The sequence below is a fragment of the Nerophis lumbriciformis genome, linkage group LG22, assembly GCF_033978685.3.
Source record: "Nerophis lumbriciformis linkage group LG22, RoL_Nlum_v2.1, whole genome shotgun sequence".
In the NCBI taxonomy this organism is placed as follows: domain Eukaryota; kingdom Metazoa; phylum Chordata; class Actinopteri; order Syngnathiformes; family Syngnathidae; genus Nerophis; species Nerophis lumbriciformis.
In genome coordinates, this window is record NC_084569.2 from 22,849,959 (window position 1) to 22,872,215 (window position 22,257).

Consider the following 22,257-nt stretch of genomic DNA (forward strand, 5'->3'; position numbering starts at 1 on the left):
CTACATTACGCCCCAAAATTATTTGGTAGTGCTCAGATTTCATGATGCCATGCACACATTCAAGGCATCTGGTACCAGAAGCAGCAAAACAACCCCAAAACATCAGTGAACCTCCACCATGTTTGACTGTAGGGATGTTGAAGGCCTCATTTTGTTTTCTGTAAACAGTGTGATTTGTTTTACCAAAAAGCTACACTTTAGTCTCATCTGTCCACAGGACGTTCTCTCAGAAGGATTTTGGCTTCCTTTATGTCTTTTTTATGTCTCTGTGTCAGCAGCGGGGTCCACTACCATAGCATCCCTTTTCATTGAGATGGTGACGGATAGCGCGAGCTGACACTGTTGTACCGTGTCTGCAGGTCAGCCTGAATTTGTTCGGAAGTGGATCGAGGTTCTTTATCCACAGTTATAGATCTCTGGAGATGGACTTGTAGCCTTGAGATTGTCCATGCTTTTGCACAATCTTGGTTCTCAAATCTTCTGAGAGTTATTTGCTCTTCTTTCTTCTCTCCATGCTCAGTGTGGTACGCACAACTTTTGTCCATTGTACTGGCTGCAAGTGTGATTTCTATATTGCCAGCACCTGTTACTTGCTACAGGTGTGTTTAATTACAAATTAAAGGAGCATCACATGCTCAGAATACAACTATTTCTTACAATTTTGAAAAGGTGCCAATAGTTTTGTCCAGTCCATTTTTGGAGTTCGTTGTAAAATAATATCAGATTTGGCTTTTTGGAGGGTTTTTTTTTGTGTTGTTCCAATGCGAACAAAATAAATACACATGTGAATACCAAAGCATTTGTAATTTCAACAATTTTCTGGGAGAAGTGGTACATTATCTGACAGAAATGCATGGGTGCCAATATTTTTGGCCACGACTGTGTATATACACAGTACAGGCCAAACGTTTGGACACACCCTCTCATTCACAACACAACTGATGGTCCCAACCCCATTGATAAAGCAAGAAATTCCACTAATCATCCCTGATAAGGCACACCTGTGAAGTGAAAACCATTTTAGGTGACTACCTCTTGAAGCTCATCAAGATAATGCCAAGAGTGTGCAAAACAGTAATCAGAGCAAAGGGTGGCTATTTTGAAGAAACTAGAATATAAAACATATTTTCAGTTATTTCACCTTTTTTTGTTAAGTACATAACACCACGTGTTCATTCATAGTTTTGATGCCTTCAGTGACAATCTACGATGTAAATAGTCATGAAATATATATATATATATATATATATATATATATATATATCCCCACTGAGATAAATACCACAAGTAATCATTGGCTTTTGTTCTTTTATTCAACGTTCACAATATTGTGTCTTCATTATAATACCACACACAAATGTCAACAGGCTAAAACAATATAAAACATAACTTCCACAATTGTATTTATTTATAATATGTACATGCGCTCATTTATCAAGAGGCCTAATCTCTCCTTTTGCTTGTTTCCAAATGTGCCTTGAGAGAGTTACATAGAAATTTCCCTTGCTTCCTTGTTACCTAGCAACTGTTGATCTTACAACCAATATACAAGTGCTGGGATTATCTTTTACATGCCACCAATGAAATAATACAGAAAAGTGGATTCTGGTTGGAGTGCTCGTTCAGATTCTCCCGTTTGTCACCTATTTGTCCCGAGCTCTGTTAGGTCAGGCTGTCCATGGTGGGGAGGAGACCGGTAGTCTGATCTATGCAGGTGCAAACTTCTTGGCCTGGGCTCTGACCCGCTTCTCATAGTCCATCCTGTTCTGACTGGAATAAAAACACAATAGTACTTTTTATAAAATTGCTTAGGGAACCTTTAAATATTTGATTATTTAATCCTGAACCCCTTGTTAACAGCATATTTACGCGACATGCGCCAAAAACAACGGACATTTAGCCATGAAAATATTGAGAAGCTGCAGATGCTGTGTGTGCCGTGCTTCTATTTGTTGTCTTTTGACTCAACAAACTGGACGGTCAAGCATTACCTTTGGTACACAGACATACACACCATCTAAAAGTTAGTTTTTTGATAACAGATTAAAATAGAACACTTTTTTGCCCTCAAACATGAGATATTAAGATATTATAAAATGTGTTATTGTTAACTTAATACCATATTTTTGTAAAGCTTATGTATGTAGAATTTGCTAGCATTGTAGTAAATCAGATCATGTATTAAATTTGTAGTATTGAATGCTACGTACATTTTGTTCTACAAAATAACGTGTCTAGTGCACAGTAACTAAAAAGCAAAAACTACTATTGGCTTCCATTTAAATTGTTTTTACCTAAAAGCCTTCATATATCGAGATACTTATTACGTGACTTTGTAAAACGGTAACAAAAAATATATTTTTTTATTAATAAGAGCATAACAAATAATATTGATTTAATAATTTTAGTATTGTGTATATACTGATACTATAATAGGTATCAATAGGATGGGCATCTGGATCGATCACCCCAGCGTTTCATGTTTTTGTAATGTCTGTGGTAATCTTCAGTATTAACTTACTATGTGTACAGTACAGGCCAGAAGTTTGGACACACCTTCTCAATCAATGAGTTTTCTTTATTTTCATGACTATTTACATTGTAGATTGTCACTGAAGGCATCAAAACTATGAATGAACACATGTGGAGTTATGTACTTAACAAAAAAAGGTAAAATAACTGAAAACATTCTAGTTTCTTCAAAATAGCCACCCTTTGCTCTGATTACTGCTTTGCACACTCTTGGAATTCTCTTTATGAGCTTCAAGAGGTAGTCACTTGAAATGGTTTTCACTTAACAGGTGCGCTTGAAGCTCATCGAGAGAACGCCACGAGTGTACAAAACAGTAATCAGAGCAAAGGGTGGCTATTTCGAAGAAACTACAATATAAAATGTTTTCAGTTATTTCACCTTTTTTTGTTAAGTACCGGTACATAATCCACATGCATCATAGATTTGATGCCTTTAGTGACAATCTACAATGTATAGCCATGACAATAAAGAAAACACATGGAATGAGAAGGTGTGTCCAAACTTTTGGCCTGTACTGTATATCTCAGATGTATGGCAATGTATATGTTTGGGTCCGTGGCAAGGTTCTGAACTGAAAAAGCTGGTGAAACCCTTCTCTGAGGGAAATGAAGAAACTACAATATAAAATGTTTTCAGTTATTTCACCTTTTTTTGTTAAGTACATAATCCACATGCATCATAGATTTGATGCCTTTAGTGACAATCTACAATGTATAGCCATGACAATAAAGAAAACACATTGAATGAGAAGGTGTGTCCAAACTTTTGGCCTGTACTGTATATCTCAGATGTATGGCAATGTATATGTTTGGGTTCTGAACTGAAAAAGCTGGTGAAACCCTTCTCTGAGGGAAATGAGTGTAAGGATTTACTGTGAAAATCCAAATTAAAATCCATCAAGGAGTCATTACTAAAAGGTAATCAATCATACCAGTAGATTGTGTAAGCCTCTGCTTGTGCTGGGTCTTGAATGTTGGGCTCATTCAGTAGCTCCTGGATTCCCAACAGGATCTAAAATAAGATTAAAGTTAGCAATGTAATGACGGGGGGCACTTGATCTAATATGCTGTGTAACTACGCTGAACATGCAGGAAGACCACACGGCCAACAAGATCCCGTATGCACTCTAAATTAACAAACCTGTTTGATGGTGATGGCAGGCCTCCAATCTTTGTCCTCCTCCAGGATGGACAGACACACGGTGCCAGATGGGTAGACATTTGGATGGAATATTGGCGGCTCAAACTTGCCTGATGGGTGGGGGAAACAAAATGTCCAAAAGAGTTTCCTCAAATAGAATCAAACTTACTGTATATCACCAAAGTGAGTACGCCGCCTATATACTCAGGGCTTTGAATCGATCGCAACTGGACTGTTCAGATTGTCTTAGAAGACGTACAGTGTCTCATCCGAGCAGGCTTCATCAATTCATGCTCTCAGGCATAGTCTAAAATTATTTTTACATGTTCAAAATCTATTCAATCCAATCTAAACCTTGGTTGAATTCCAAATCCACTGTTTACATGGACACTATATCAATTGATCCAATCATGATGTGTGTATATTTACAAGCGTTTAATCAGACTAAACCATCCGGTTGTCCTTTTTTGGGGAAAAAGGAGAAACTCATTTGTAATATGTTGTAAAGAAACGCTGCACGTCCTCAGCACATTTGCTCCTTGGTCGCCACATATTTAATTTTCCTCCATTACTTTCATGGACTTTATTTTTACAACTCTGTTTTAACCTTTCAATTGTCAAAGTCAAAAAGTTATCTTACTGATTTGAACAAGAAGGTTGTGTCAGTGCCACACCAATTCTGTCCTAAACATGTGCAGTGAAGGTGATTTTACCCCAACGAATGAATGAAATTTATTTCCGAATGGACCATATCAAATGAGAATCTTCTGATTGACGTGTTTTATATGCAGCATTTTTCATCTGATTTGGCCTTTATTCTAATGGTTTCCATGGCTTGAGATGGTGTACTAGATCCAACATACTTAATTAACAGTGGGTACAAAAGTATTCAGACCCCTTTAAATGTTTCACTCTTTGTTTCTTGCAGCCATTTGCTAAAATCAAAAAAGTTCATTTTATTTCTCAATAATGTATACTCAGCACCCCATATTGACAGATAAAAACAGAAATGTAGAACTTTTTGCAAATGTATCAAATATCAAAAAGCACATATACAAAAGTATTAGAGGGGAACTGCACTTTTTTTTAAATTATGCCTATCGTTCACAATCACAAGAGACAAGCTTTCTAACATACAAATTGGCTCGTTCTCCGTGGCTAGCAATGCAGCTGATGGGAGCAATCATTTCTACCTCAAAATCACTTTTGAAAATGCATTCAAAAACCGTTAATCGGTAACCTGTATAATTCCCCCCAAAAACGGATGAACTCGCTGGACTATATGGACAATATAACCATACTTGCCAACCTTGAGACCTCCGATTTCGGGAGGTGGGGTGGGGGGGGAGGGGCGTGGGTAAGAGGGGAGGAGTATATTTACAGCTAGAATTCACCAAGTCAAGTATTTCATATACCGGTATATATATATATATATATATATATATATATATATATATATATATATATCTAAGAAATACTTGACTTTCAGTGAATTCTAGCTATATAGATATATATATATATTTATTTATTTTATTATATATATATATATATGTATATATAAATAAAATAAATACTTGAAGTTCAGTGTTCATTTATTTACACATATACCGGTACACACACATAACACTCATCTACTCATTGTTGAGTTAAGGGTTGAATTGTCCATCCTTGTTCTATTCTCTGTCACTATTTTTCTAACCATGCTGAACACCCTCTCTGATGATGCATTGCTGTGTGGCACGCACAAAAGTGCTTTCATCAAATGCATTAGAGTCTGGAGTCTTCCATCTCCCAAGCATGGCCCAAAACCAGTCAATATTTGCTTCCTGAGGAAGATCTTCAGTGCCAAGCACTTGGTAGTCCACTACTTCTTCCTGGAGGCTATCCAGGTCCAATCGCAGCTGCGGCTTGGAACTTACAAGCTGTTATGAGAGTAGCGTATGTGTGTGTGTGTGGCCCTTTAATAGGTGAGCATGTGAGGTGAGTGACGTCAGTGAGTGTGTGGGCGAGAGAAGAGAGGAAGCGGTAGCGTGAGTGCGGGCGGGACTAGTTTGTTTTGTGTTGGATTGGCTGTGTGCAAGCAATCAATAAAGCAAGATTTGCAACTAATCGCCGGACTCAGGCAGGAAAGGTGCAACAAAGCGTATTTCTTCATCTTACTCGTCGTCGGCGTCGCCATAGCTATATCTTCCTCGTTCTTCTGCTTCGACTCCTTGTGTGCACAGTTGTGCACTGCACTCTCTAAAAGCTGTATATGTTATTGATGTTATAGATGGCAGTATTGTCCTGTTTAAGAGTGTCACAACATTGCTGTTTACGGCAGACAAACTGCTTTACGGTTTGTGTGTTGTTACCGCGCTGGGAGGATGTTAATGAAACTGCCTAACAATAAACCCACATAACGTGATTGGGCAGGCACACTGTTTATATCGTGGGAAAGCGGACTCAGGTCCGCATGGAGCTGGAGGGGGCGTGGCCTCCAGCTCCGCCTGAATTTCAGGAGATTTTCGGGAGAAAATTTGTCCCGGGAGGTTTTCGGGAGAGGCGCTGAATTTCGGGAGTCTCCCGGAAAATCCGGGAGGGTTGGCAAGTATGAATATAACACACATCCATAAATGTGAATGCATATGCAAAAGTGCAATATATTTATCTGTACAGTAAATCTGTTTATATCTGCACCTTCTTTTGTAAATGCAAACACTCTGTACCTTATTGCTCTTTTATCCTACACTACAACGAGCTAATGCAACGGAATTTCGTTCTTATCTGTACTGTAAAGTTCAAATTTGAATGACAATAAAGGAAGTCAGTCTAATAACCAAGCTGTAGTGACATTGTTATTGTAAGAGCAAACACCGAAGAACTCTTTTCTAGTGTTCTAACACATCGGCAGCTACAGTATAGGGAAGCGTTGGTTTTCATCCAGGATGGCTTTAAAGGGGTCTGAATACTTTCTGTTCCCACTGTATCCACTAAGGTTGAAGTTGGGCCAGAGGTCTATCCATCATATAGAACTGACATGTTGGATCTAGCACCATCCTCTGAGTCTCCTATCTAAAAGGTGTTCCTCACTGAATGAGCGACTACGTGCGGAATGTCCTCAGTCATCCAAGCTTCCATAGTCGCATGCGCTTCCGCGTTGTTGTTTCCTGTGAAATGTCCATAAAACCCCACAATCCCTGCGTGTTGTTTACATTTTTTGGTCATGGCACCGTACACTGACTAGGAAGTTGAGCTGCTTTCCCGGCTTGTTTTGCAAAGCAGTAATCTTTAGAGATGGTATGTACGGCCATTAAATGGTACTAGAGACGAGAAAGGGGAATATTACTAATAATTGTATTTGTTTTGGTGACTAAATAATGTAATGCAAGAGCAGTGTTTTTTCTGACGAGAGTGCGTGGAGGAGTCCACACGGTAGGGCTGCACAAATAATCAACATCAAATCAACATTTGGGTTTTAATTAGTGCTATAAATAACTGCAAGAGGTGGAGGTTTTTTGTTTTTATTCGCCATCACCGCCATTTGAGTGACAGACATGTTCGCCAATCAGAAGTTTATTCATGTCTCACATCAAACAGAGAAAGAGGTCTCACTCTATGCATCGCTCTCAGCAGAGCCATGTATAGAGAGAGCATGGCCAACTAAGTTGGCCTCAAAATAATGGGGCTTCAGACCAATCATTTAGGAGATCCTCTGGCCATACTCTCTCTGATTGGTCAAAAGCCCAAAACGTTACTACAGGCCGTTATATTGAGGCCAACTTTGAAACCGAATTGCCCATAGCCTCTTTATGCACGGCTCTGTCTCTTAGCACCTGAGCGTGTTTATTTACAGTAGAAGTAACGGAGTGCAGTGAGCCCTCTATTCAGTCATCCACAATCTTTGTCTCGGTGGGCAGAGAGTGAGAGTGCCAGCTTTACACACAGGAAGCATGAACAGAAAGCCTCACGACTTGCCGCAAAAATATGATTACAAAGCCAAATGTGCCGTTACGTTATATTTTAGCTTCAAACTGAATGGCCAATCAACAAATAAAAATAAAATGCCCAAGCTACATTTTCCAACTGGGAAAAAAATGCACTTTAAGATATAGAATATTTGTTTTAGTAAAATGTTTGCTTCCAGAAATGAGTTTTTTGTTTATTCATTTAAGATAACTAAGCTATTTACCTTCCAACTATAGTACAATGGTACAGAATTCTACAGTAATGACAAATAAAAGTTGATATTATTTCAAATGGTTACTTGCAGTATTTCCATATATTAGGATTAAATTACATTATAAAGACTGTATAGTTTTTAGCAGTTATTTCTTCAGTTTAAGAGCATGATGTAAACACAAGCTCTGAGTCTGTCCGTGTGAAGCTAAATATTTTTGTAAGAAAATTATTGCATATTGTTCTAAAGTGTGGCACCTTGACTCAAGAATGTTGATTGACAATCTGAAAGTAACATGTCTTCCTTCACTTGTTATTTTCGCTGTGTGATGCATTTATATGTATAAAATATAGAAACTGCAAAATTGAATCACAATTTTGGAAAGAAAAATTGCAATTAGGTTGTTTTTTTTTTTTAAATCTTGCAGCCCTACCGCACAGTCTTCAATTGTGAGCTTGGACTACGTTTCGGCCAAGTATGTTTAGGCCTTAAACTGCTGTAGCGTCAACCTGGATACATGTAACACATTGTATATTTCATTTTTATTTAAATATATTTTCTCAAGAGTCCATGGTTCTCGCCCGGAAAAGGGTGGAGTGCCATCTCCGGGTTGGGGAGGAGATCTTGCCCCAAGTGGAGGAGTTCAAGTACCTCGGAGTCTTGTTCACGAGTGAGGGAAGAGTGGATCGTGAGATCGACAGGCGGATCGGTGCGGCGTCTTCAATAATGCGGACGCTGTATCGATCCGTTGTGGTGAAGAAGGAGCTGAGCCGGAAGGCAAAGCTCTCAATTTACCGGTCGATCTACGTTCCCATCCTCACCTATGGTCATGAGCTTTGGGTTATGACCGAAAGGACAAGATCACGGGTACAAGCGGCCGAAATGAGTTTCCTCCGCCGGGTGGCGGGGCTCTCCCTTAGAGATAGGGTGAGAAGCTCTGTCATCCGGGAGGAGCTCAAAGTAAAGCCGCTGCTCCTCCACATCGAGAGGAGCCAGATGAGGTGGTTCGGGCATCTGGTCAGGATGCCACCCGAACGCCTCCCTAGGGAGGTGTTTAGGGCACGTCCGACCGGTAGGAGGCCACGGGGAAGACCCAGGACACGTTGGGAAGACTATGTCTCCCGGCTGGCCTGGGAACGCCTCGGGGTCCCACAGGAAGAGCTGGACGAAGTGGCTGGGGAGAGGGAAGTCTGGGCTTCCCTGCTTAGGCTGCTGCCCCCGCGACCCGACCTCGGATAAGCGGAAGAAGATGGATGGATGGATGGATTTCTCAAGAGACAATATATACAAATGAAGCTTGGATAGTCAGTGCAAAGCTTGTACAGCCATAGCGATTTACGGAAAATGACTCAAACAGCCATTATAGTCTAAATTGTACACTGATGTTATATCCATTTCTATTGTATTGTCCTCTGATGATAGTTGCTTAAAGGAGCGCATTCACTTTTGTGAGATACTGTAATATAGATTAAGATGTTTGTGACATTGTGCTGCAGTTTGTCATGGGGCAGCTGTGAGTGTACTCACATTTAGGCGGAGAGGAGGGGTAGTCATCTTTGAAGAGCATTCTGAGTTTATACAGTCCTCCCTCCCACAAGGTCTGACAAAAAAAAAAAAAAAAATCTTCAGTAAAACAAAAACACTGACAAAACACATTGACATTAAATGACATCTGCTGGGGAAAACCAGTAGTTATGCAAATGATTAAACTGTACAATAATGATTCTACTGTACTTCTATGCAAATACACAGGCCTTGCAGTGTTCTGCTCAAAGGCTTTGAAAGACATGCCACCAAGTTTTATAATCATTAGATACTTATGGGTGAGGTCTCTGCAAAGATTCTTGATGGCGGAACAATGTTTTAATTAATCTTGCTCAAATTTTACACTTGTGCTTGTCAGCTGTTTATCAGCTGAATATGCTAAAGCTACAGCATGTGTTTTGCAGAACACTTTGAACAGTGGCCAATAAAGGCAAACACGCAGCAAGGTTTAAATGCTCCAAACACAGGAAGGATTCAAAACCAAAAATCATAAACTGGGAAATCCTACAAATTAACAATGCTCCAAAATGTTGCAAATTCTAAAAACACAAAAAAAAACGTGCATGAGAGATATGCTGCAAGTTCCGGAACATAAGAGGTTTGCCATGGAGCACTTTGTCTCATTGTAATTATTATTATTAGCTACGAAAAACTGTTGTTCGTAAATATTAACAAAAATATTGCAACCATGTCTTGAACAAAGACATCAAAGAATGATGTCAGCCTTTTAGAAATTATGCTCCTGTCTTCAAAGATGGTTTATAGACTGGTGGCCTGGTCAATTTATTTTTTGTTGCAGCATTTGTTTCATGCTTTTGTTTTTTGGTCCAACATTGTTTATTTGCAGCAATTTTTTCGGTGGCATATGTTTTATTGTGTGTTATTGAGTTTTGAACCATTTCTGTGCTTGAAGCGCTTGCCCAGTCAGCCACCGTAGCATTGTGCTCTATGAGAAATTTCAAGTCAATTAAGATCTGCTGACTACACAACCAAATGTTCACCCTTGTATATAGCAGCTCAGGAGTAAAGGATTCACACCATCCATCCATCCATTTTCTACCGCTTATTCCCTTTGGGGTCGCTGGAGCCTATCTCAGCTACAATCGGGCGGAAGGCGGGGTACACCCTGGACAAGTCGCCACCTCATCGCAGGGCCAACACAGATAGACAGACAACATTCACACTCACATTCACACACTAGGGCCAATTTAGTGTTGCCAATCAACCTATCCCCAGGTGCATGTTTTTGGAGGTGGGAGGAAGCCGGAGTACCCGGAGGGAACCCACGCAGTCATGGGGAGAACATGCAAACTCCACAACCCAAGACTACTCAGGACCTTCGTATTGTGAGGCAGACGCACTAACCCCTCTTCCACCATGTTGCCCGGATTCACACCATGGGTGTCCTAATTTTTTTGCACTTTGCTTCACAATGACTATGTTTTTATACTGCAGGCCAAAGTGAACCAAACCTGATTTTTTCTAAATCTCACTTTTAGTTTACAAGTACCGGTAAAATGTGATCTTTATCGCACTCCAGTATATATGCGTACAGGCCCCAAATGTGGCCCCAACATCACTTGCATGCCCAGTTCAATAAAGTGATAACAAAGAAAGTTGACCGGATTTCGTAAAAGGAGGAGGAAGCCGCTACAACTAGAGAAAACATGGCTGCCACAAATCAGCGTGTTAGTGTATTTGTGCCATGGTTGTTGTGTAGAGGAAGTGGACCGATGACAGAAAACAACTGCAGGAGGAGGAGGAGAATTGCAAAAAGGAACGTGATCGTGATGTGCACACGAATGACGTAGCGCAACCAAAGATGACGTAAACGTCGCAAACAGGTCGCATTGCCGTTCAGGCCCAGTTTACACTGCAGACCAAAACAGATTTTTTTGCCCTCAAGTGACACAGATGGCATATTTTTTGCCAGTCTAAACGCTCCAAAGTGCTTAATTTTTGTTTTTGCCTCAGATTTGGGCCACATCAACTGGTAGTCGGAATCCGATCTTTTCAAATGTGAACTGATTGCGACTTTTTCACCATCTTTGGGCGAGCTACGTCATTTGTGTGCGCAGGAAAAGGACTTGCAACAAGTGGACTTGCAACACAACATCCAGTTTCGAAGAGTCTTTTTTGGCAGCGGAATTTTCGGTGCATCACTAGTCAATAGTGCGCAAATAATAGGCTATATATACACATACAGTACAGGTCAAAAGTTTGGACACACCTTCTCATTCAATGCATTTTCTTTCCTTTCATGACTATATTGTAGATTGTCACCGAAGGCATCAAAACTATGAATGAACACGTGGAGTTTTAACAAAATAAGGTGAAATAACTGAAAACATGTTTTATATTCTAGTTTCTTCAAAATAGCCAACCTTTGCTCTGATTACTGCTTTGTACAATCTTGGCATTCTCTCGATGAGCTTCAAGAGGTCGTCACCTTTACTTTTAGTGCGATTAAATGAATTCCTTTTCTGGTTGACCTATGTCGTCACCCTAGCCATTTGCGAATCCTTAAAACTTTGTTTTAACTGATGTCCGCTCTAATATTGGCACAATTTACAAATATTACGTCTCTAATGGCTATGCTGATGTTAAATAGCAGACAGCATCAAGAAATTCTCTTAGATTGCGCTACAAACATGACCCCACTATCAAGAATGTATTTGTGTTGATGCAATAAAAGACCAGGGGAAGTGTTTTTACGAAGGAATTTTCGGACGAAAATCATTGAAACAAAACTTCTGAATGTCTTAAAGTTCATCCAAAAGGCTCTGTGGTTTGATGGAAGGAGTTTTAAAACCGAAGGAAAAGGCCGCCCGTGCCCCGCCTGATATCCAGATGAGGGTTGCTATTGTTCTGCACTATCTTCCCAATAGTGCGGAAAGTTAGTAAGTTGACTTGCACAAATGCAGCGTGAAGAGCTTTGTGTACGCTTTATTTAATATACCTGCTTCATTCTATTTCATCTCATTCGTACTTCGTTCGGGAGTCCGAATTAAGCCGGCGTTCTCCATTTCCTTAGCTACCCTCTTATAAAAAATGTGTTTCTTTTTTCGACCATCGATGCACTGCAAAATGTTTTGTTCTTTTAATTTGTGAAGCAAATCCTCTTCATTACAATTGTCGCACAAATGTTTTTATCGAATGGTATCTGCTTCTGGGTTGTATCCCGCTCGCTGAGACTGGCGCATGCGGGTACGAAGGGTCATCTCCGGCCGCACACACGCCCTTGAGAGATCTGGCTTCCAATCGCATAATCCAAGTGCGTTCTTCTGACTTTTCAAAAATCCAATACGATCGGATTAAGGTGTTTCCATGGGCTGCAATAAGCTTATTTAGAGCCGAGCTATTTGAGAAGTCGGACTAATTTAGTGCATGGACAGGTACTGAGTGTCAACATAGTCACATTTGATAAGACCAGATTCTGCTCAGTGGCCTTGTGGTTAGAGTGTCCGCCCTGAGATCGGTAGGTCATGAGTTCAACCCCCGGCCGAGTTCTACCATAGATTATAAAAATGGGACCCATTACCTCCCTGCTTGGCACTCAGCATCAAGGGTTGGAATTGGGGGTTAAATCACCAAAACTATTCCCGGGCGCGGCCACCGCTGCTGCTCACTGCTCCGCTCACCTCCCAGGGGGTGGAACAAGGGGATGGGTCAAATGCAGAGGTTAATTTCACCACACCTAGTGTGTGTGTGACTATCATTGGTACTTTTAACTTTATTCCAAACCGAGTCAGACTACCTCCTGATGTGGCCCAAATCTGATGCGAAAATATCAAATTTTAAGCACTTTGGAGCGTTGAGACTGGCAAAAATACCCAATCCGTTGTCACTTGAGGGCAAAACACTTCAGATTTGGTGTCCAGTGTAAACATGAATTATGAACATGATATGTGACCCCTTACTCCTTTCTTTCCCGGAATGGCACACTCCCAGTTCATCAGATTCATGGTCCCATCAGGATTCTTGGTAGGCACTGCCACAAAACCCTGTGTGAGAGAGAAATATTTCAATCTCAACTTGTGTTCATTTATGATGGTAGTAAAGCCACTACTTACAAATGGGTGGTCTTTCCTCCAAGCTTTGCGCTCTTGGGACAGTCTGCTTAGAGCAATGCCAGACATTACTGCTCATTTACTCCTTCGCTGGAAATAACACATTTACACGAAATGAATAATGAAATCTACACCAAAGAATGTTGCTTCCACAAAAGACAGCACGTCAGCAAATGACGAGTCGTCGCACACGTTAAGAGCCATATGACAGTGTTCATTTAACGGTTAAAAAGGGACAAGCGGTAAAAAATGGATGGAATTACTTGACTCTGCATACATTCACCAACTCCTCCTTACCAATTCAAATGTAAAACGACGTAAATCTTCAAGCCAAGCTCACTGGTTATTGTAGGGGTAAATGTGAAAATGTTGGATGTGTTGTTACGATTGAGCCGTGCTAGCGGCGACCGAAGAAAACACCCTTCGTCGTTGGAAGAAAAACACAAATAATGGACCACTAGGGACGTAAATGACACCGATTAAACCTCACTTTGTTGAACATTCCTCTGGTCGTCTAAAACGAACTTGCTGGTGTTACTGTTGCCAGAGTTGTCGTATATGGAGCAAAATAGCCCGTCTCGAGTTCTCGTTATAGTGGCTAGCATTTGGCGAAAAAAGAGGACCCCAATTTGTTTATTTCGGGAGGACCTTCAGGCAGTTTGATGGACAACCCAGGGACGTGATGTACGTCATCGTCCAAGGCTGGCGGCCATCTTTGTTGTGACGCTGAACTGACGAAGTCCTTAAAATGAGTGCCTAAGATCCCAAACTTGCCCACATTTTCTACATAGCGATATTATTTTTGGGACGCTAAGAAATCGAAAACCTTTTTAAACATAAGTGTGTGGGGGGTATTTTTGTTTATTCACAAATGTAGATTTTTCAAAGCAAAACCATCCTTCCTCTACTCACTTGTTTATAAAAAATAATGGACAAAAAAAAGCTGTGGGACTATAGCAACTAACAAACTAAAGATGCTAGAAAACCACTAGTTTATTTTTTTTCTTTCTTTCTTCCCTTTTATTTAATATTTCCTGATATACATATATTTATTTGCATATTAGTTTTTTTCTTATGCCTGTTCTAAGTTTACATACACTTGTAAAGAACATAATGTCATGGCTGTCTTGAGTTTCCAATCATTTCTACAATTTTTATTTTTTGTGATAGAGTGATTGGAGCACATACTTGTTTGTCACATAAAACATTCATGAAGTTTGGTTCTTTTATGAATTTATTATGGGTCTACTAAAAATGTGACCAAATCTGCTGGGTCAAAAGTATACATACAGCAATGTTAATATTTGGTTACATGTCCCTTGGCAAGTTTCACTGCAATAAGGCGCTTTTGGTAGCCATCCACAAGCTTCTGGTTGAATTTTGGACCACTCCTCTTGACAAAATTGGTGCAGTTCAGCTAAATTTGACTGTGGACACTGACACCTGTGTTGCAGCAGCTTCCAATTCTTTGCAAACCTGCTTTTTGGTGGTTCTCGGTTGACTCTTGATCACCCTGACCAATTTTCTCTCAGCAGCAGGTGATAGCTTGCGTTTTCTTCCTGATCGTGGCAGTGACAAAACTGTGCCATGCACTTTATACTTACCAACAATTGTCTGCAGTTGCTCTTGGGACCTTAAGCTGCTTTGAAATGGCTTCAAGTGACTTTCCTGACTTGTTCAAGTCAATGATTTGTTTTTTCAGATCTGTGCTGAGTTCCTTTGACTTTCCCATTGTCGCGTTTGTAACCGAGTCTAATGACTGCATCACATGAGCCCTATTTAAATGGGCTCAGAGAAATCAACAGGTGTCGTCAATCATAATCACTCACATGAAGTTAAGAGGCCATACCATGAAGCTAATTTGATTTTATTGTAACTTTTCTATATCACCAAAATTGATAATGTATGTTGCTGAATGTATACTTTTGACCTAGCAGATTTGGTCACATGTTCAGTAGACCCACAATAAATTCATAAAAGAACCAAAGCGTCCCAACATCTGCGGTCCTCTCCAAGGTTTCTCATTGTTATCCCATTGGGTTGAGTTTTTTCTTGCCCTGATGTGGGATATCGTTGTGGCTTGTGCAGCCGTTTGAGACACTCGTGATTTAGGGCTATATAAGTAAACATTGATTGATTGATTGACATACTTAGACTTAATTGCCATACAACTAGATGGAGCTCGCGTACCAGTTTGAGAATCACTGGTCTAGATAATATTTAGCTGGTGTAAATAGGGCTCCAAAGTCACATTTTACCCCATTTATGCAAAAATGGTTAATTTGTGGAGGCTAATAAACCCCTCCATGCCTCACCCCAGAAATATATATCCTGATCATTGCTAAAAAAAAATTCCAGACACAGACAAAAATGGAACTGTTGGCGAGAGGTTCCAGCCAACAGTCTCAGCACAAGTGAGCAGAGCGCAGAGGCGGTGACTGGGAGAGAGCATGTACTAGTATGTCCGTCAGAGTGTGATGTCACAAATTGCCCACTGTCATAAAGTGCGTTAAGAGGCATCCAAAACTGCTTGAATTATAAAAGGAAAAGGGGGAAAATACGGCAATTTAACATAACAATTTTAATGGCTCAGTTTAGTTCAATTGGAAAAAACTGTTAATGAAAAGAACACAGCAAATATTGGAAATCTCATTTAATTACACAAACTCTGATATACAGTACAATCTGTTTGCCATCTACAATATTTTGTAACCTCCCACTAATTTGCTCCAAAGAGAAGCTGATTATTTACTATTTAGGGAATTACCAGTACATAAAGTTTACAGGGAATCATAAACGCATGCATTTTATGTGAAATGTGTCAAATATCGTTCTGCTTATTTAAAAAAGTGCACTTTGTTTTTAAACTTTTAAAGACTTCCGCTGAAAACACAAGCAGTAGCGCTTGGCATCATACATGTATCTTAAGTAGTGTTGCAACTTGCAATTAATAACTGCATAGATTTGATCATTTATTTCTACAAAGCCCTGTTTAAAAGTGCAAATGTTTAAAAGCTTGCTTCACTTTGTCATTGTAGTCTGCATCTAGCCAGACGCCTCACATCTTCTGATTAGTGTCAAAGCGCTTTGAAGGTAAAAAAGCGCTATACAAGTACTATCCATTTACTAGTTTACCATTTCCCCTCTGAGATGACATGCTCAGGAGACGCTCGTTTAAACCACTCGGCCCAGGAGCCGTCATAAACGCACACCCCCGGGTGGCCCAGCAGGTGAGCGCCCAGAACGACAAGACACGCTGTGACGCCAGAGCCGCAGGTGGCCCAAAGCGGCTGGTCCAGTTTCACGCCAGCCTCCTTGAACAGTCTGGACAAGTCATCATTGGCCAGATATTTTCCGGAGGAGTCCAAGAAAGACGTGAATGGCATGTTGACTGCACCGGGGAAGTGGCCTGGCAACGTGCCTGCAAAAAAAACATCAAAATAATAAACAAAAACAAATGTAATGAAAGCATTTGATTACATTTTTAATATTCCAAAATATTTTTAAACACATGACCATATGGTGGTGTTCAAGCCAAGATAAGTAAACCCACAACTGACATATTAACAAAAATATGTCCAAGACACAAAAACTCCTTTAAAAATGTTTGAATATAGCCAACATGAATTTATAAGTTAAAGCCTTGAAGATTTGAAATAATGATATAATTGCACTAATCTGTTTGTGTAATTGTAGTTTAGTGCACGTGTGGCTGTATTGATTCAATAGTAGACCAAATATGCATTCTAATAGACCATTATTCCAGTAAATGAGCCAATATTGTTTAAAGAAGTTGTGATTATTTAATTACACCTCATACTATTATAGGTACATTATAATTTTTTTTCTAAAGTTTGTTAAACCATTGTGAACAAGTTGGATATTCAGGACACATTATTATTTCCATTATTGTTGTTATGGTGCCTTTTCTGGAGATGACTTTCTTCTGGCATCTGACTGCATAACCCAGAAATCTCTAACCTTTTCTTCTTCCAAGAGCTACTTTTACAAGGCACATTTTTTGTGTTTAAAAAATCCGGAGGCACACCACCAGCAGAAATCATTAAAAACAAAACTCAGTAAAAAGTCGTTGTCGCAATTGTTGGATATGACTTTGAACCATAACCAAGCATCACTATAGCTCTTGTCTCAAAGTAGGTGTACCGTCACCACCGGTCACATCACGCCTGACTTATTTTGACTTTTTTTGCTGTTTTCCTGTGTAGTGTTTTAGTTCTTGTCTTGCGCTCCTATTTTGGTGGCTTTTTCTTTTTTTTTGTATTTTCCTGTAGCAGTTTCATGTCTTTCTTTGAGCGATATTTACCGCATCTACTTTGTTTTTATCCTTCTTCGTGGGGACATTGTTGATTGTCATGTCATGTTCGGATGTACTTTGTGAACGCCATCTTTGCTCCACAGTAAGTCTTTACTGTCGTCCAACATTCTGTTTTTGTTTACTTTGTAGCCAGTTCAGTTTTAGTTTTGTTCTCCATAGCCTTCCCTAAGCTTCAATGCCTTTTCTTAGCAGCACTTACCTTTTTTTTTAATTTTTTGTTTAAGCATTAAATACCTTTTTACCTGCACGCTGCCTCTCGCTGTTTTCGACATCTACAAAGCAATTAGCTACCGGCTCCCACCTACTGATATGGAAGAGTATTACACGGTTACTCTGCCGAGCTCTAGACAACACCAACACATCATTTGCAGACTAGAAGTACTGGTTTGCAAAAAATATTTTTTACCCCAAATAGGTGAAATTAGATAATCTCCCACGGCACACCAGATTGTATCTCACGGCACACTCGTGTGCTGCGGCACAGTGGTTGAAAAACACTGATCTATGCAACATTTTGACCAAAGAACCACCATTATTATGTAGACCACATACAAATGTTTTAAATTTAGAAAAAAATCATAATATGACCCCTTTAATGCGATCCGGTGCGCCTTTTGTATGAAAAAAGACCTGACTAGACCCGCTCATCGGCAGTGCGCCTTATAATCCGGTGAGCCCTATGGTCCAGAAAATCCGGTAATTAATAGTTTTTTAATGCATGTAAACATGCCAAGACTGTATGTGTTCATGGTGATGTTGGGTTTAGGGTGGGATGGGGGGGCCTTTTAGAGTCTTGTGTATGGGGGAAAGGGGGCAGAATTTTGGTGCTACGCCCCTGCGTACGTGTCATTATGATAAAAACAAAGAACTAAAGTACCCTAACTAATATATGGCAAATGTTTGCAAACTAACTTACCAGAGTGACACAATGTAAAATAATGATAGCAGGGTTGTTATTTCATGTGTTAAAAAAGGTTATGAGGTGGACTCATAAAAGTATGTTCATGTTTCTTCAAGTGTATGATCTCATTGAGAAACAGAAATGCAAACTTTACATTCTAAACAGTTAGCTTCTAAATGTCAAACTAAACCGTTATGATAAAAGCCTGCTCACCCTCCCTCGGCTCCGGTTCGATCCCCTTAAACCTGCCCGCAGACCTGGCGTCCACAACTTGCACCTGCTTGGTCCTGATGTTGTCCAGCATGTCCTCATATGTCTTCACCCACGTGGGGTTCACGCTCACCCGGAAGTCCCTGGGCTCCGGCTTCACGTGCTCCGCTGTCACGGGCCGACCCTCGGCGAGCCAGTTCTTCATGCCGCCGTCCAGAACCGACACCGCGCCGTGCCCGAACAGCCGGAACATCCACCAGACGCGTGGGGCGCTGTACGAGCCGAAGCCGTTGGTGTCATACACCACCACATGAGTGTCGTTGTCGACACCCAGCTCGCCCACGTAGCGTGAAAAGTGGCTGCTCGAGGGCAACATGTGGTCGTACGGCGAACTGCGCTCGCTACACTCGTCTATGTCGATGAACGACGAGCCCGGTATGTGTTTCTCGGCGAATTCCGCTTTGGGGTCCCGCTTGGTTATGGGTAGGTACCATGACGAGTCCAGCACTCGGATTTTGGAGCCGACCAGACCGTTTTTGATGGCGTCTGCTAGCCATTGGGCCGAGACCACAGCGCGAGCTTGTGCCGCCATGACAGTGCGTAGGTACACAATGTGACCACTGGAGGGGGGCGGAGAACAGTCGGCTTGTAAAAACACAAGAGAGGAGTGCAAAGTAACCATCCATCCATCCTTTTTTTTACCGCTTGTCCCTTTTGGGGTCGCGGGGGTGCTGTAGCCTATCTCAGCTGCACATGGGCGGAAGGCGGGGTACACCCATATTAACCCAAAAATGTTTGATTCAGAAACACACATTGTGATTATTTGTACTATATGTTCTTTGTATTAAAGTCTTCAACAGAGGGTGACCCCAAATAGGTCCACAGAGGGTTTTTTATATTCCCCACGCCATTTTTACACAAATAAAAATGTCTTCAAATACACATGAACGTTGTCTCGAACAGGGGTCCCCAAACTCCGGCCCGCCAGCGTCTGGCCCGCAGGAAGTCCCAAGTTGAAAAAAAAAAAATATATATATATATATATATATTTTGAATTTTTATTTTTATTATGTTTTTTTTTTAATCTGTCCTTTCTAATCCTTTTTCTACCGCTTGTTACTCTCGGTGTCTCCTAGCTGCTGAGGCAAATCATATTGTCTAAAAATGCATTTTCCCATCGATAACGTGACATCGCGCTCAGAATATATAGATATATCCATCCATCTATTTTCTACCGCTTGTTCCTATTGAGGTTGCGGGCGGTGCTGGAGCATATCTCAGCTGCATTCAGGCGGTAGGTACACCCTGGACAAGTCGCTACCTCATCACAGGGCTATATATATATATATATATATATATATATATATATATATATATATATATATATATACAGTATATATATATATATATAAATACGGCGCCGATCCCGTGGGTGCTTCGGGGCCCGAGCACCCACAGACACCCGCCCGGTGAGTCTTTCTGTAGGCATGTTCTCCTCGTGGCTTCCTCCCACCTCCAAAGACATGCACCTGAGGATAGGTTGATTGGCACCACTAAATTGGCCCTAGTGCAGGGGTCGGCAACCCAAAACGATGAAAGAGCCACATTTGACCAAAAATACACAAAACAAATCTGTCTGGAGCCGCAAAAAATGAAAAGCCGTATAAGTCTTATAAAGAAGGCAACACATGACATAAGTGTCTATATTAGCTATAATAGCCTACTATCAAAATGACTATGTGTCGCAGGCAGACACACAGAACAAAGACTCTTCATGTCACTCATAAAACAGACACAGGACTTACAGACAATGTTTCCAAGACACTTTGTGGGAAGAAACAACAAACTTGGAGCGCTGAAACACGTAAATCCGTCTTGTGTGTAAACGAGTGAGTGTCTGACTGTCGCGCGGAGACTACCGGAAACTAGAGGAGGGAGCAACTCGCCTTCAAAATAAAGGTCCCTTCTCATTATCTGATAATGTTATGTCACACTCCCCGCCTGGTATAAGTACTATACCACTATTTCGAACTGCAGTAGGAACATGCTTGATACAAATTACAGAAACCTAACTTAACTTAGTCTGTATCATTAGCTGCCAAGAGAAAGACTGTCTCAGAGACAGGCCTCAGAAAAGTCTTTGCAGATCCAGATCTTGTGACCTTGAGTTCTATCTTCCTGACCTTCCCGTCCTGGTCGGGAAAGTCTTTGTGACAAGAGCCAGGGGCCACTCGTCCTACACATTTTTTACAACATTAGAAACCATTAGTAAATCAGAGGCTACTCAGAAGGTGAGATAACTCCTGGAAATTACTGGCTTTTAATGGCCAAAGGTATAGATGTGTGTCCATCCATCCATCCATCCATCCATTCTCTTCCGCTTATCCGAGGTCGGGTCGCGGGGGCAGCAGCCTAAGCAGAGAAGCCCAGACTTCCCTCTCCCCAGCCACTTTGTCCAGCTCCTCCTGGGGGATCCCGAGGCGTTCCCAGGCCAGCCGGGAGACATAGTCTTCCCAACGTGTCCTGGGTCTTCCCCTTGGCCTCCTGCCAGTCGGCCGTGCCCCAAACACCTCCCTAGGGAGACGTTCGGGTGGCATCCTGAGCAGATGTCTGAACCACCTCATCTGGCTCCTCTCGATGTGGAGGAGCAGCAGCTTTACTGTGAGCCCCTTCCGGATGACAGAGCTTCTCGCCCTATCTCTAAGGGAGAGCCCCGCCACCCGGTGGAGGAAACTCATTTCGGCCGCTTGTACCCGTGATCTTGTCCTTTCGGTCATAACCCAAAGCTCATGACCATAGATGAGGATGGGAACGTGGTTCGACCGGTAAATTGAGAGCTTAGCCTTCCGGCTCAGCTCCTTCTTCACCACAACGAATCGATACAGCGTCCGCATTACTAAATACGTCGCACCGATCCGCCTGTCGATCTCACGATCCACTCTTCCCCCACTCGTGAGCAAGACTCCTTGACTTGAACTCCTCCACTTGGGGAAATATCTCCTCCCCAACTTGGAGATGGCACTCCACCCTTTCCCGGGCGAGAACCATGGACTCGGACTTGGAGGTGCTGATTCTCATCCCAGTCGCTTCACACTCGGCTGCGAACCGATCCAGTGAGAGCTGAAGATCCTGGCCAGTTGAAGCCATCAGGACCACATCATCTGCAAAAAGCAGAGACCTAATCCTGCAGCCACCAAACCGGATCCCCTCAACGCCCTGACTGCGCCTAGAAATTATGTCCATAATAGTTATCAACAGAATCGGTGACAAAGGGCAGCCTTGGCAGAGTCCAACCCTCACTGGAAACGGGTCCGACTTACTGCCGACAATGCGGACCAAGCTCTGACACTGATCATACAGGAA

General features: G+C 41.4%; 2 protein-coding genes across 3 annotated transcripts; both read right to left on the reverse strand.

Annotated features, from left to right (window-relative positions):
- Positions 1-1,291: 1,291 nt before the first annotated feature.
- Positions 1,292-14,099, reverse strand: LOC133615421 (SUMO-conjugating enzyme UBC9-like). Of its 2 annotated transcripts, none has more exons than XM_061973991.2 (7): positions 13,745-14,099; positions 13,451-13,537; positions 13,298-13,381; positions 9,360-9,432; positions 3,674-3,783; positions 3,465-3,544; positions 1,292-1,770 (listed from the first exon to the last, which is right to left on the reverse strand). In XM_061973991.2, exons 2-7 carry the CDS (start codon positions 13,514-13,516, stop codon positions 1,707-1,709), a joined length of 477 nt encoding a protein of 158 aa, XP_061829975.1. In that variant the 5' UTR covers positions 13,517-13,537; positions 13,745-14,099; the 3' UTR covers positions 1,292-1,706. The 2 variants fall into 2 exon arrangements, with proteins under 2 accessions (XP_061829975.1, XP_061829976.1); XM_061973992.2 differs by having other exon boundaries at positions 13,938-14,096.
- Positions 14,100-16,085: 1,986 nt separating this feature from the next.
- On the reverse strand, positions 16,086-19,537 carry mpst (mercaptopyruvate sulfurtransferase). Its single transcript, XM_061973990.2, has 2 exons — positions 18,898-19,537; positions 16,086-16,868 (listed from the first exon to the last, which is right to left on the reverse strand). The coding sequence occupies exons 1-2, from the start codon at positions 19,484-19,486 to the stop codon at positions 16,579-16,581; spliced, it is 879 nt and encodes a 292-aa protein (XP_061829974.1). The 5' UTR covers positions 19,487-19,537; the 3' UTR covers positions 16,086-16,578.
- Positions 19,538-22,257: the final 2,720 nt, after the last annotated feature.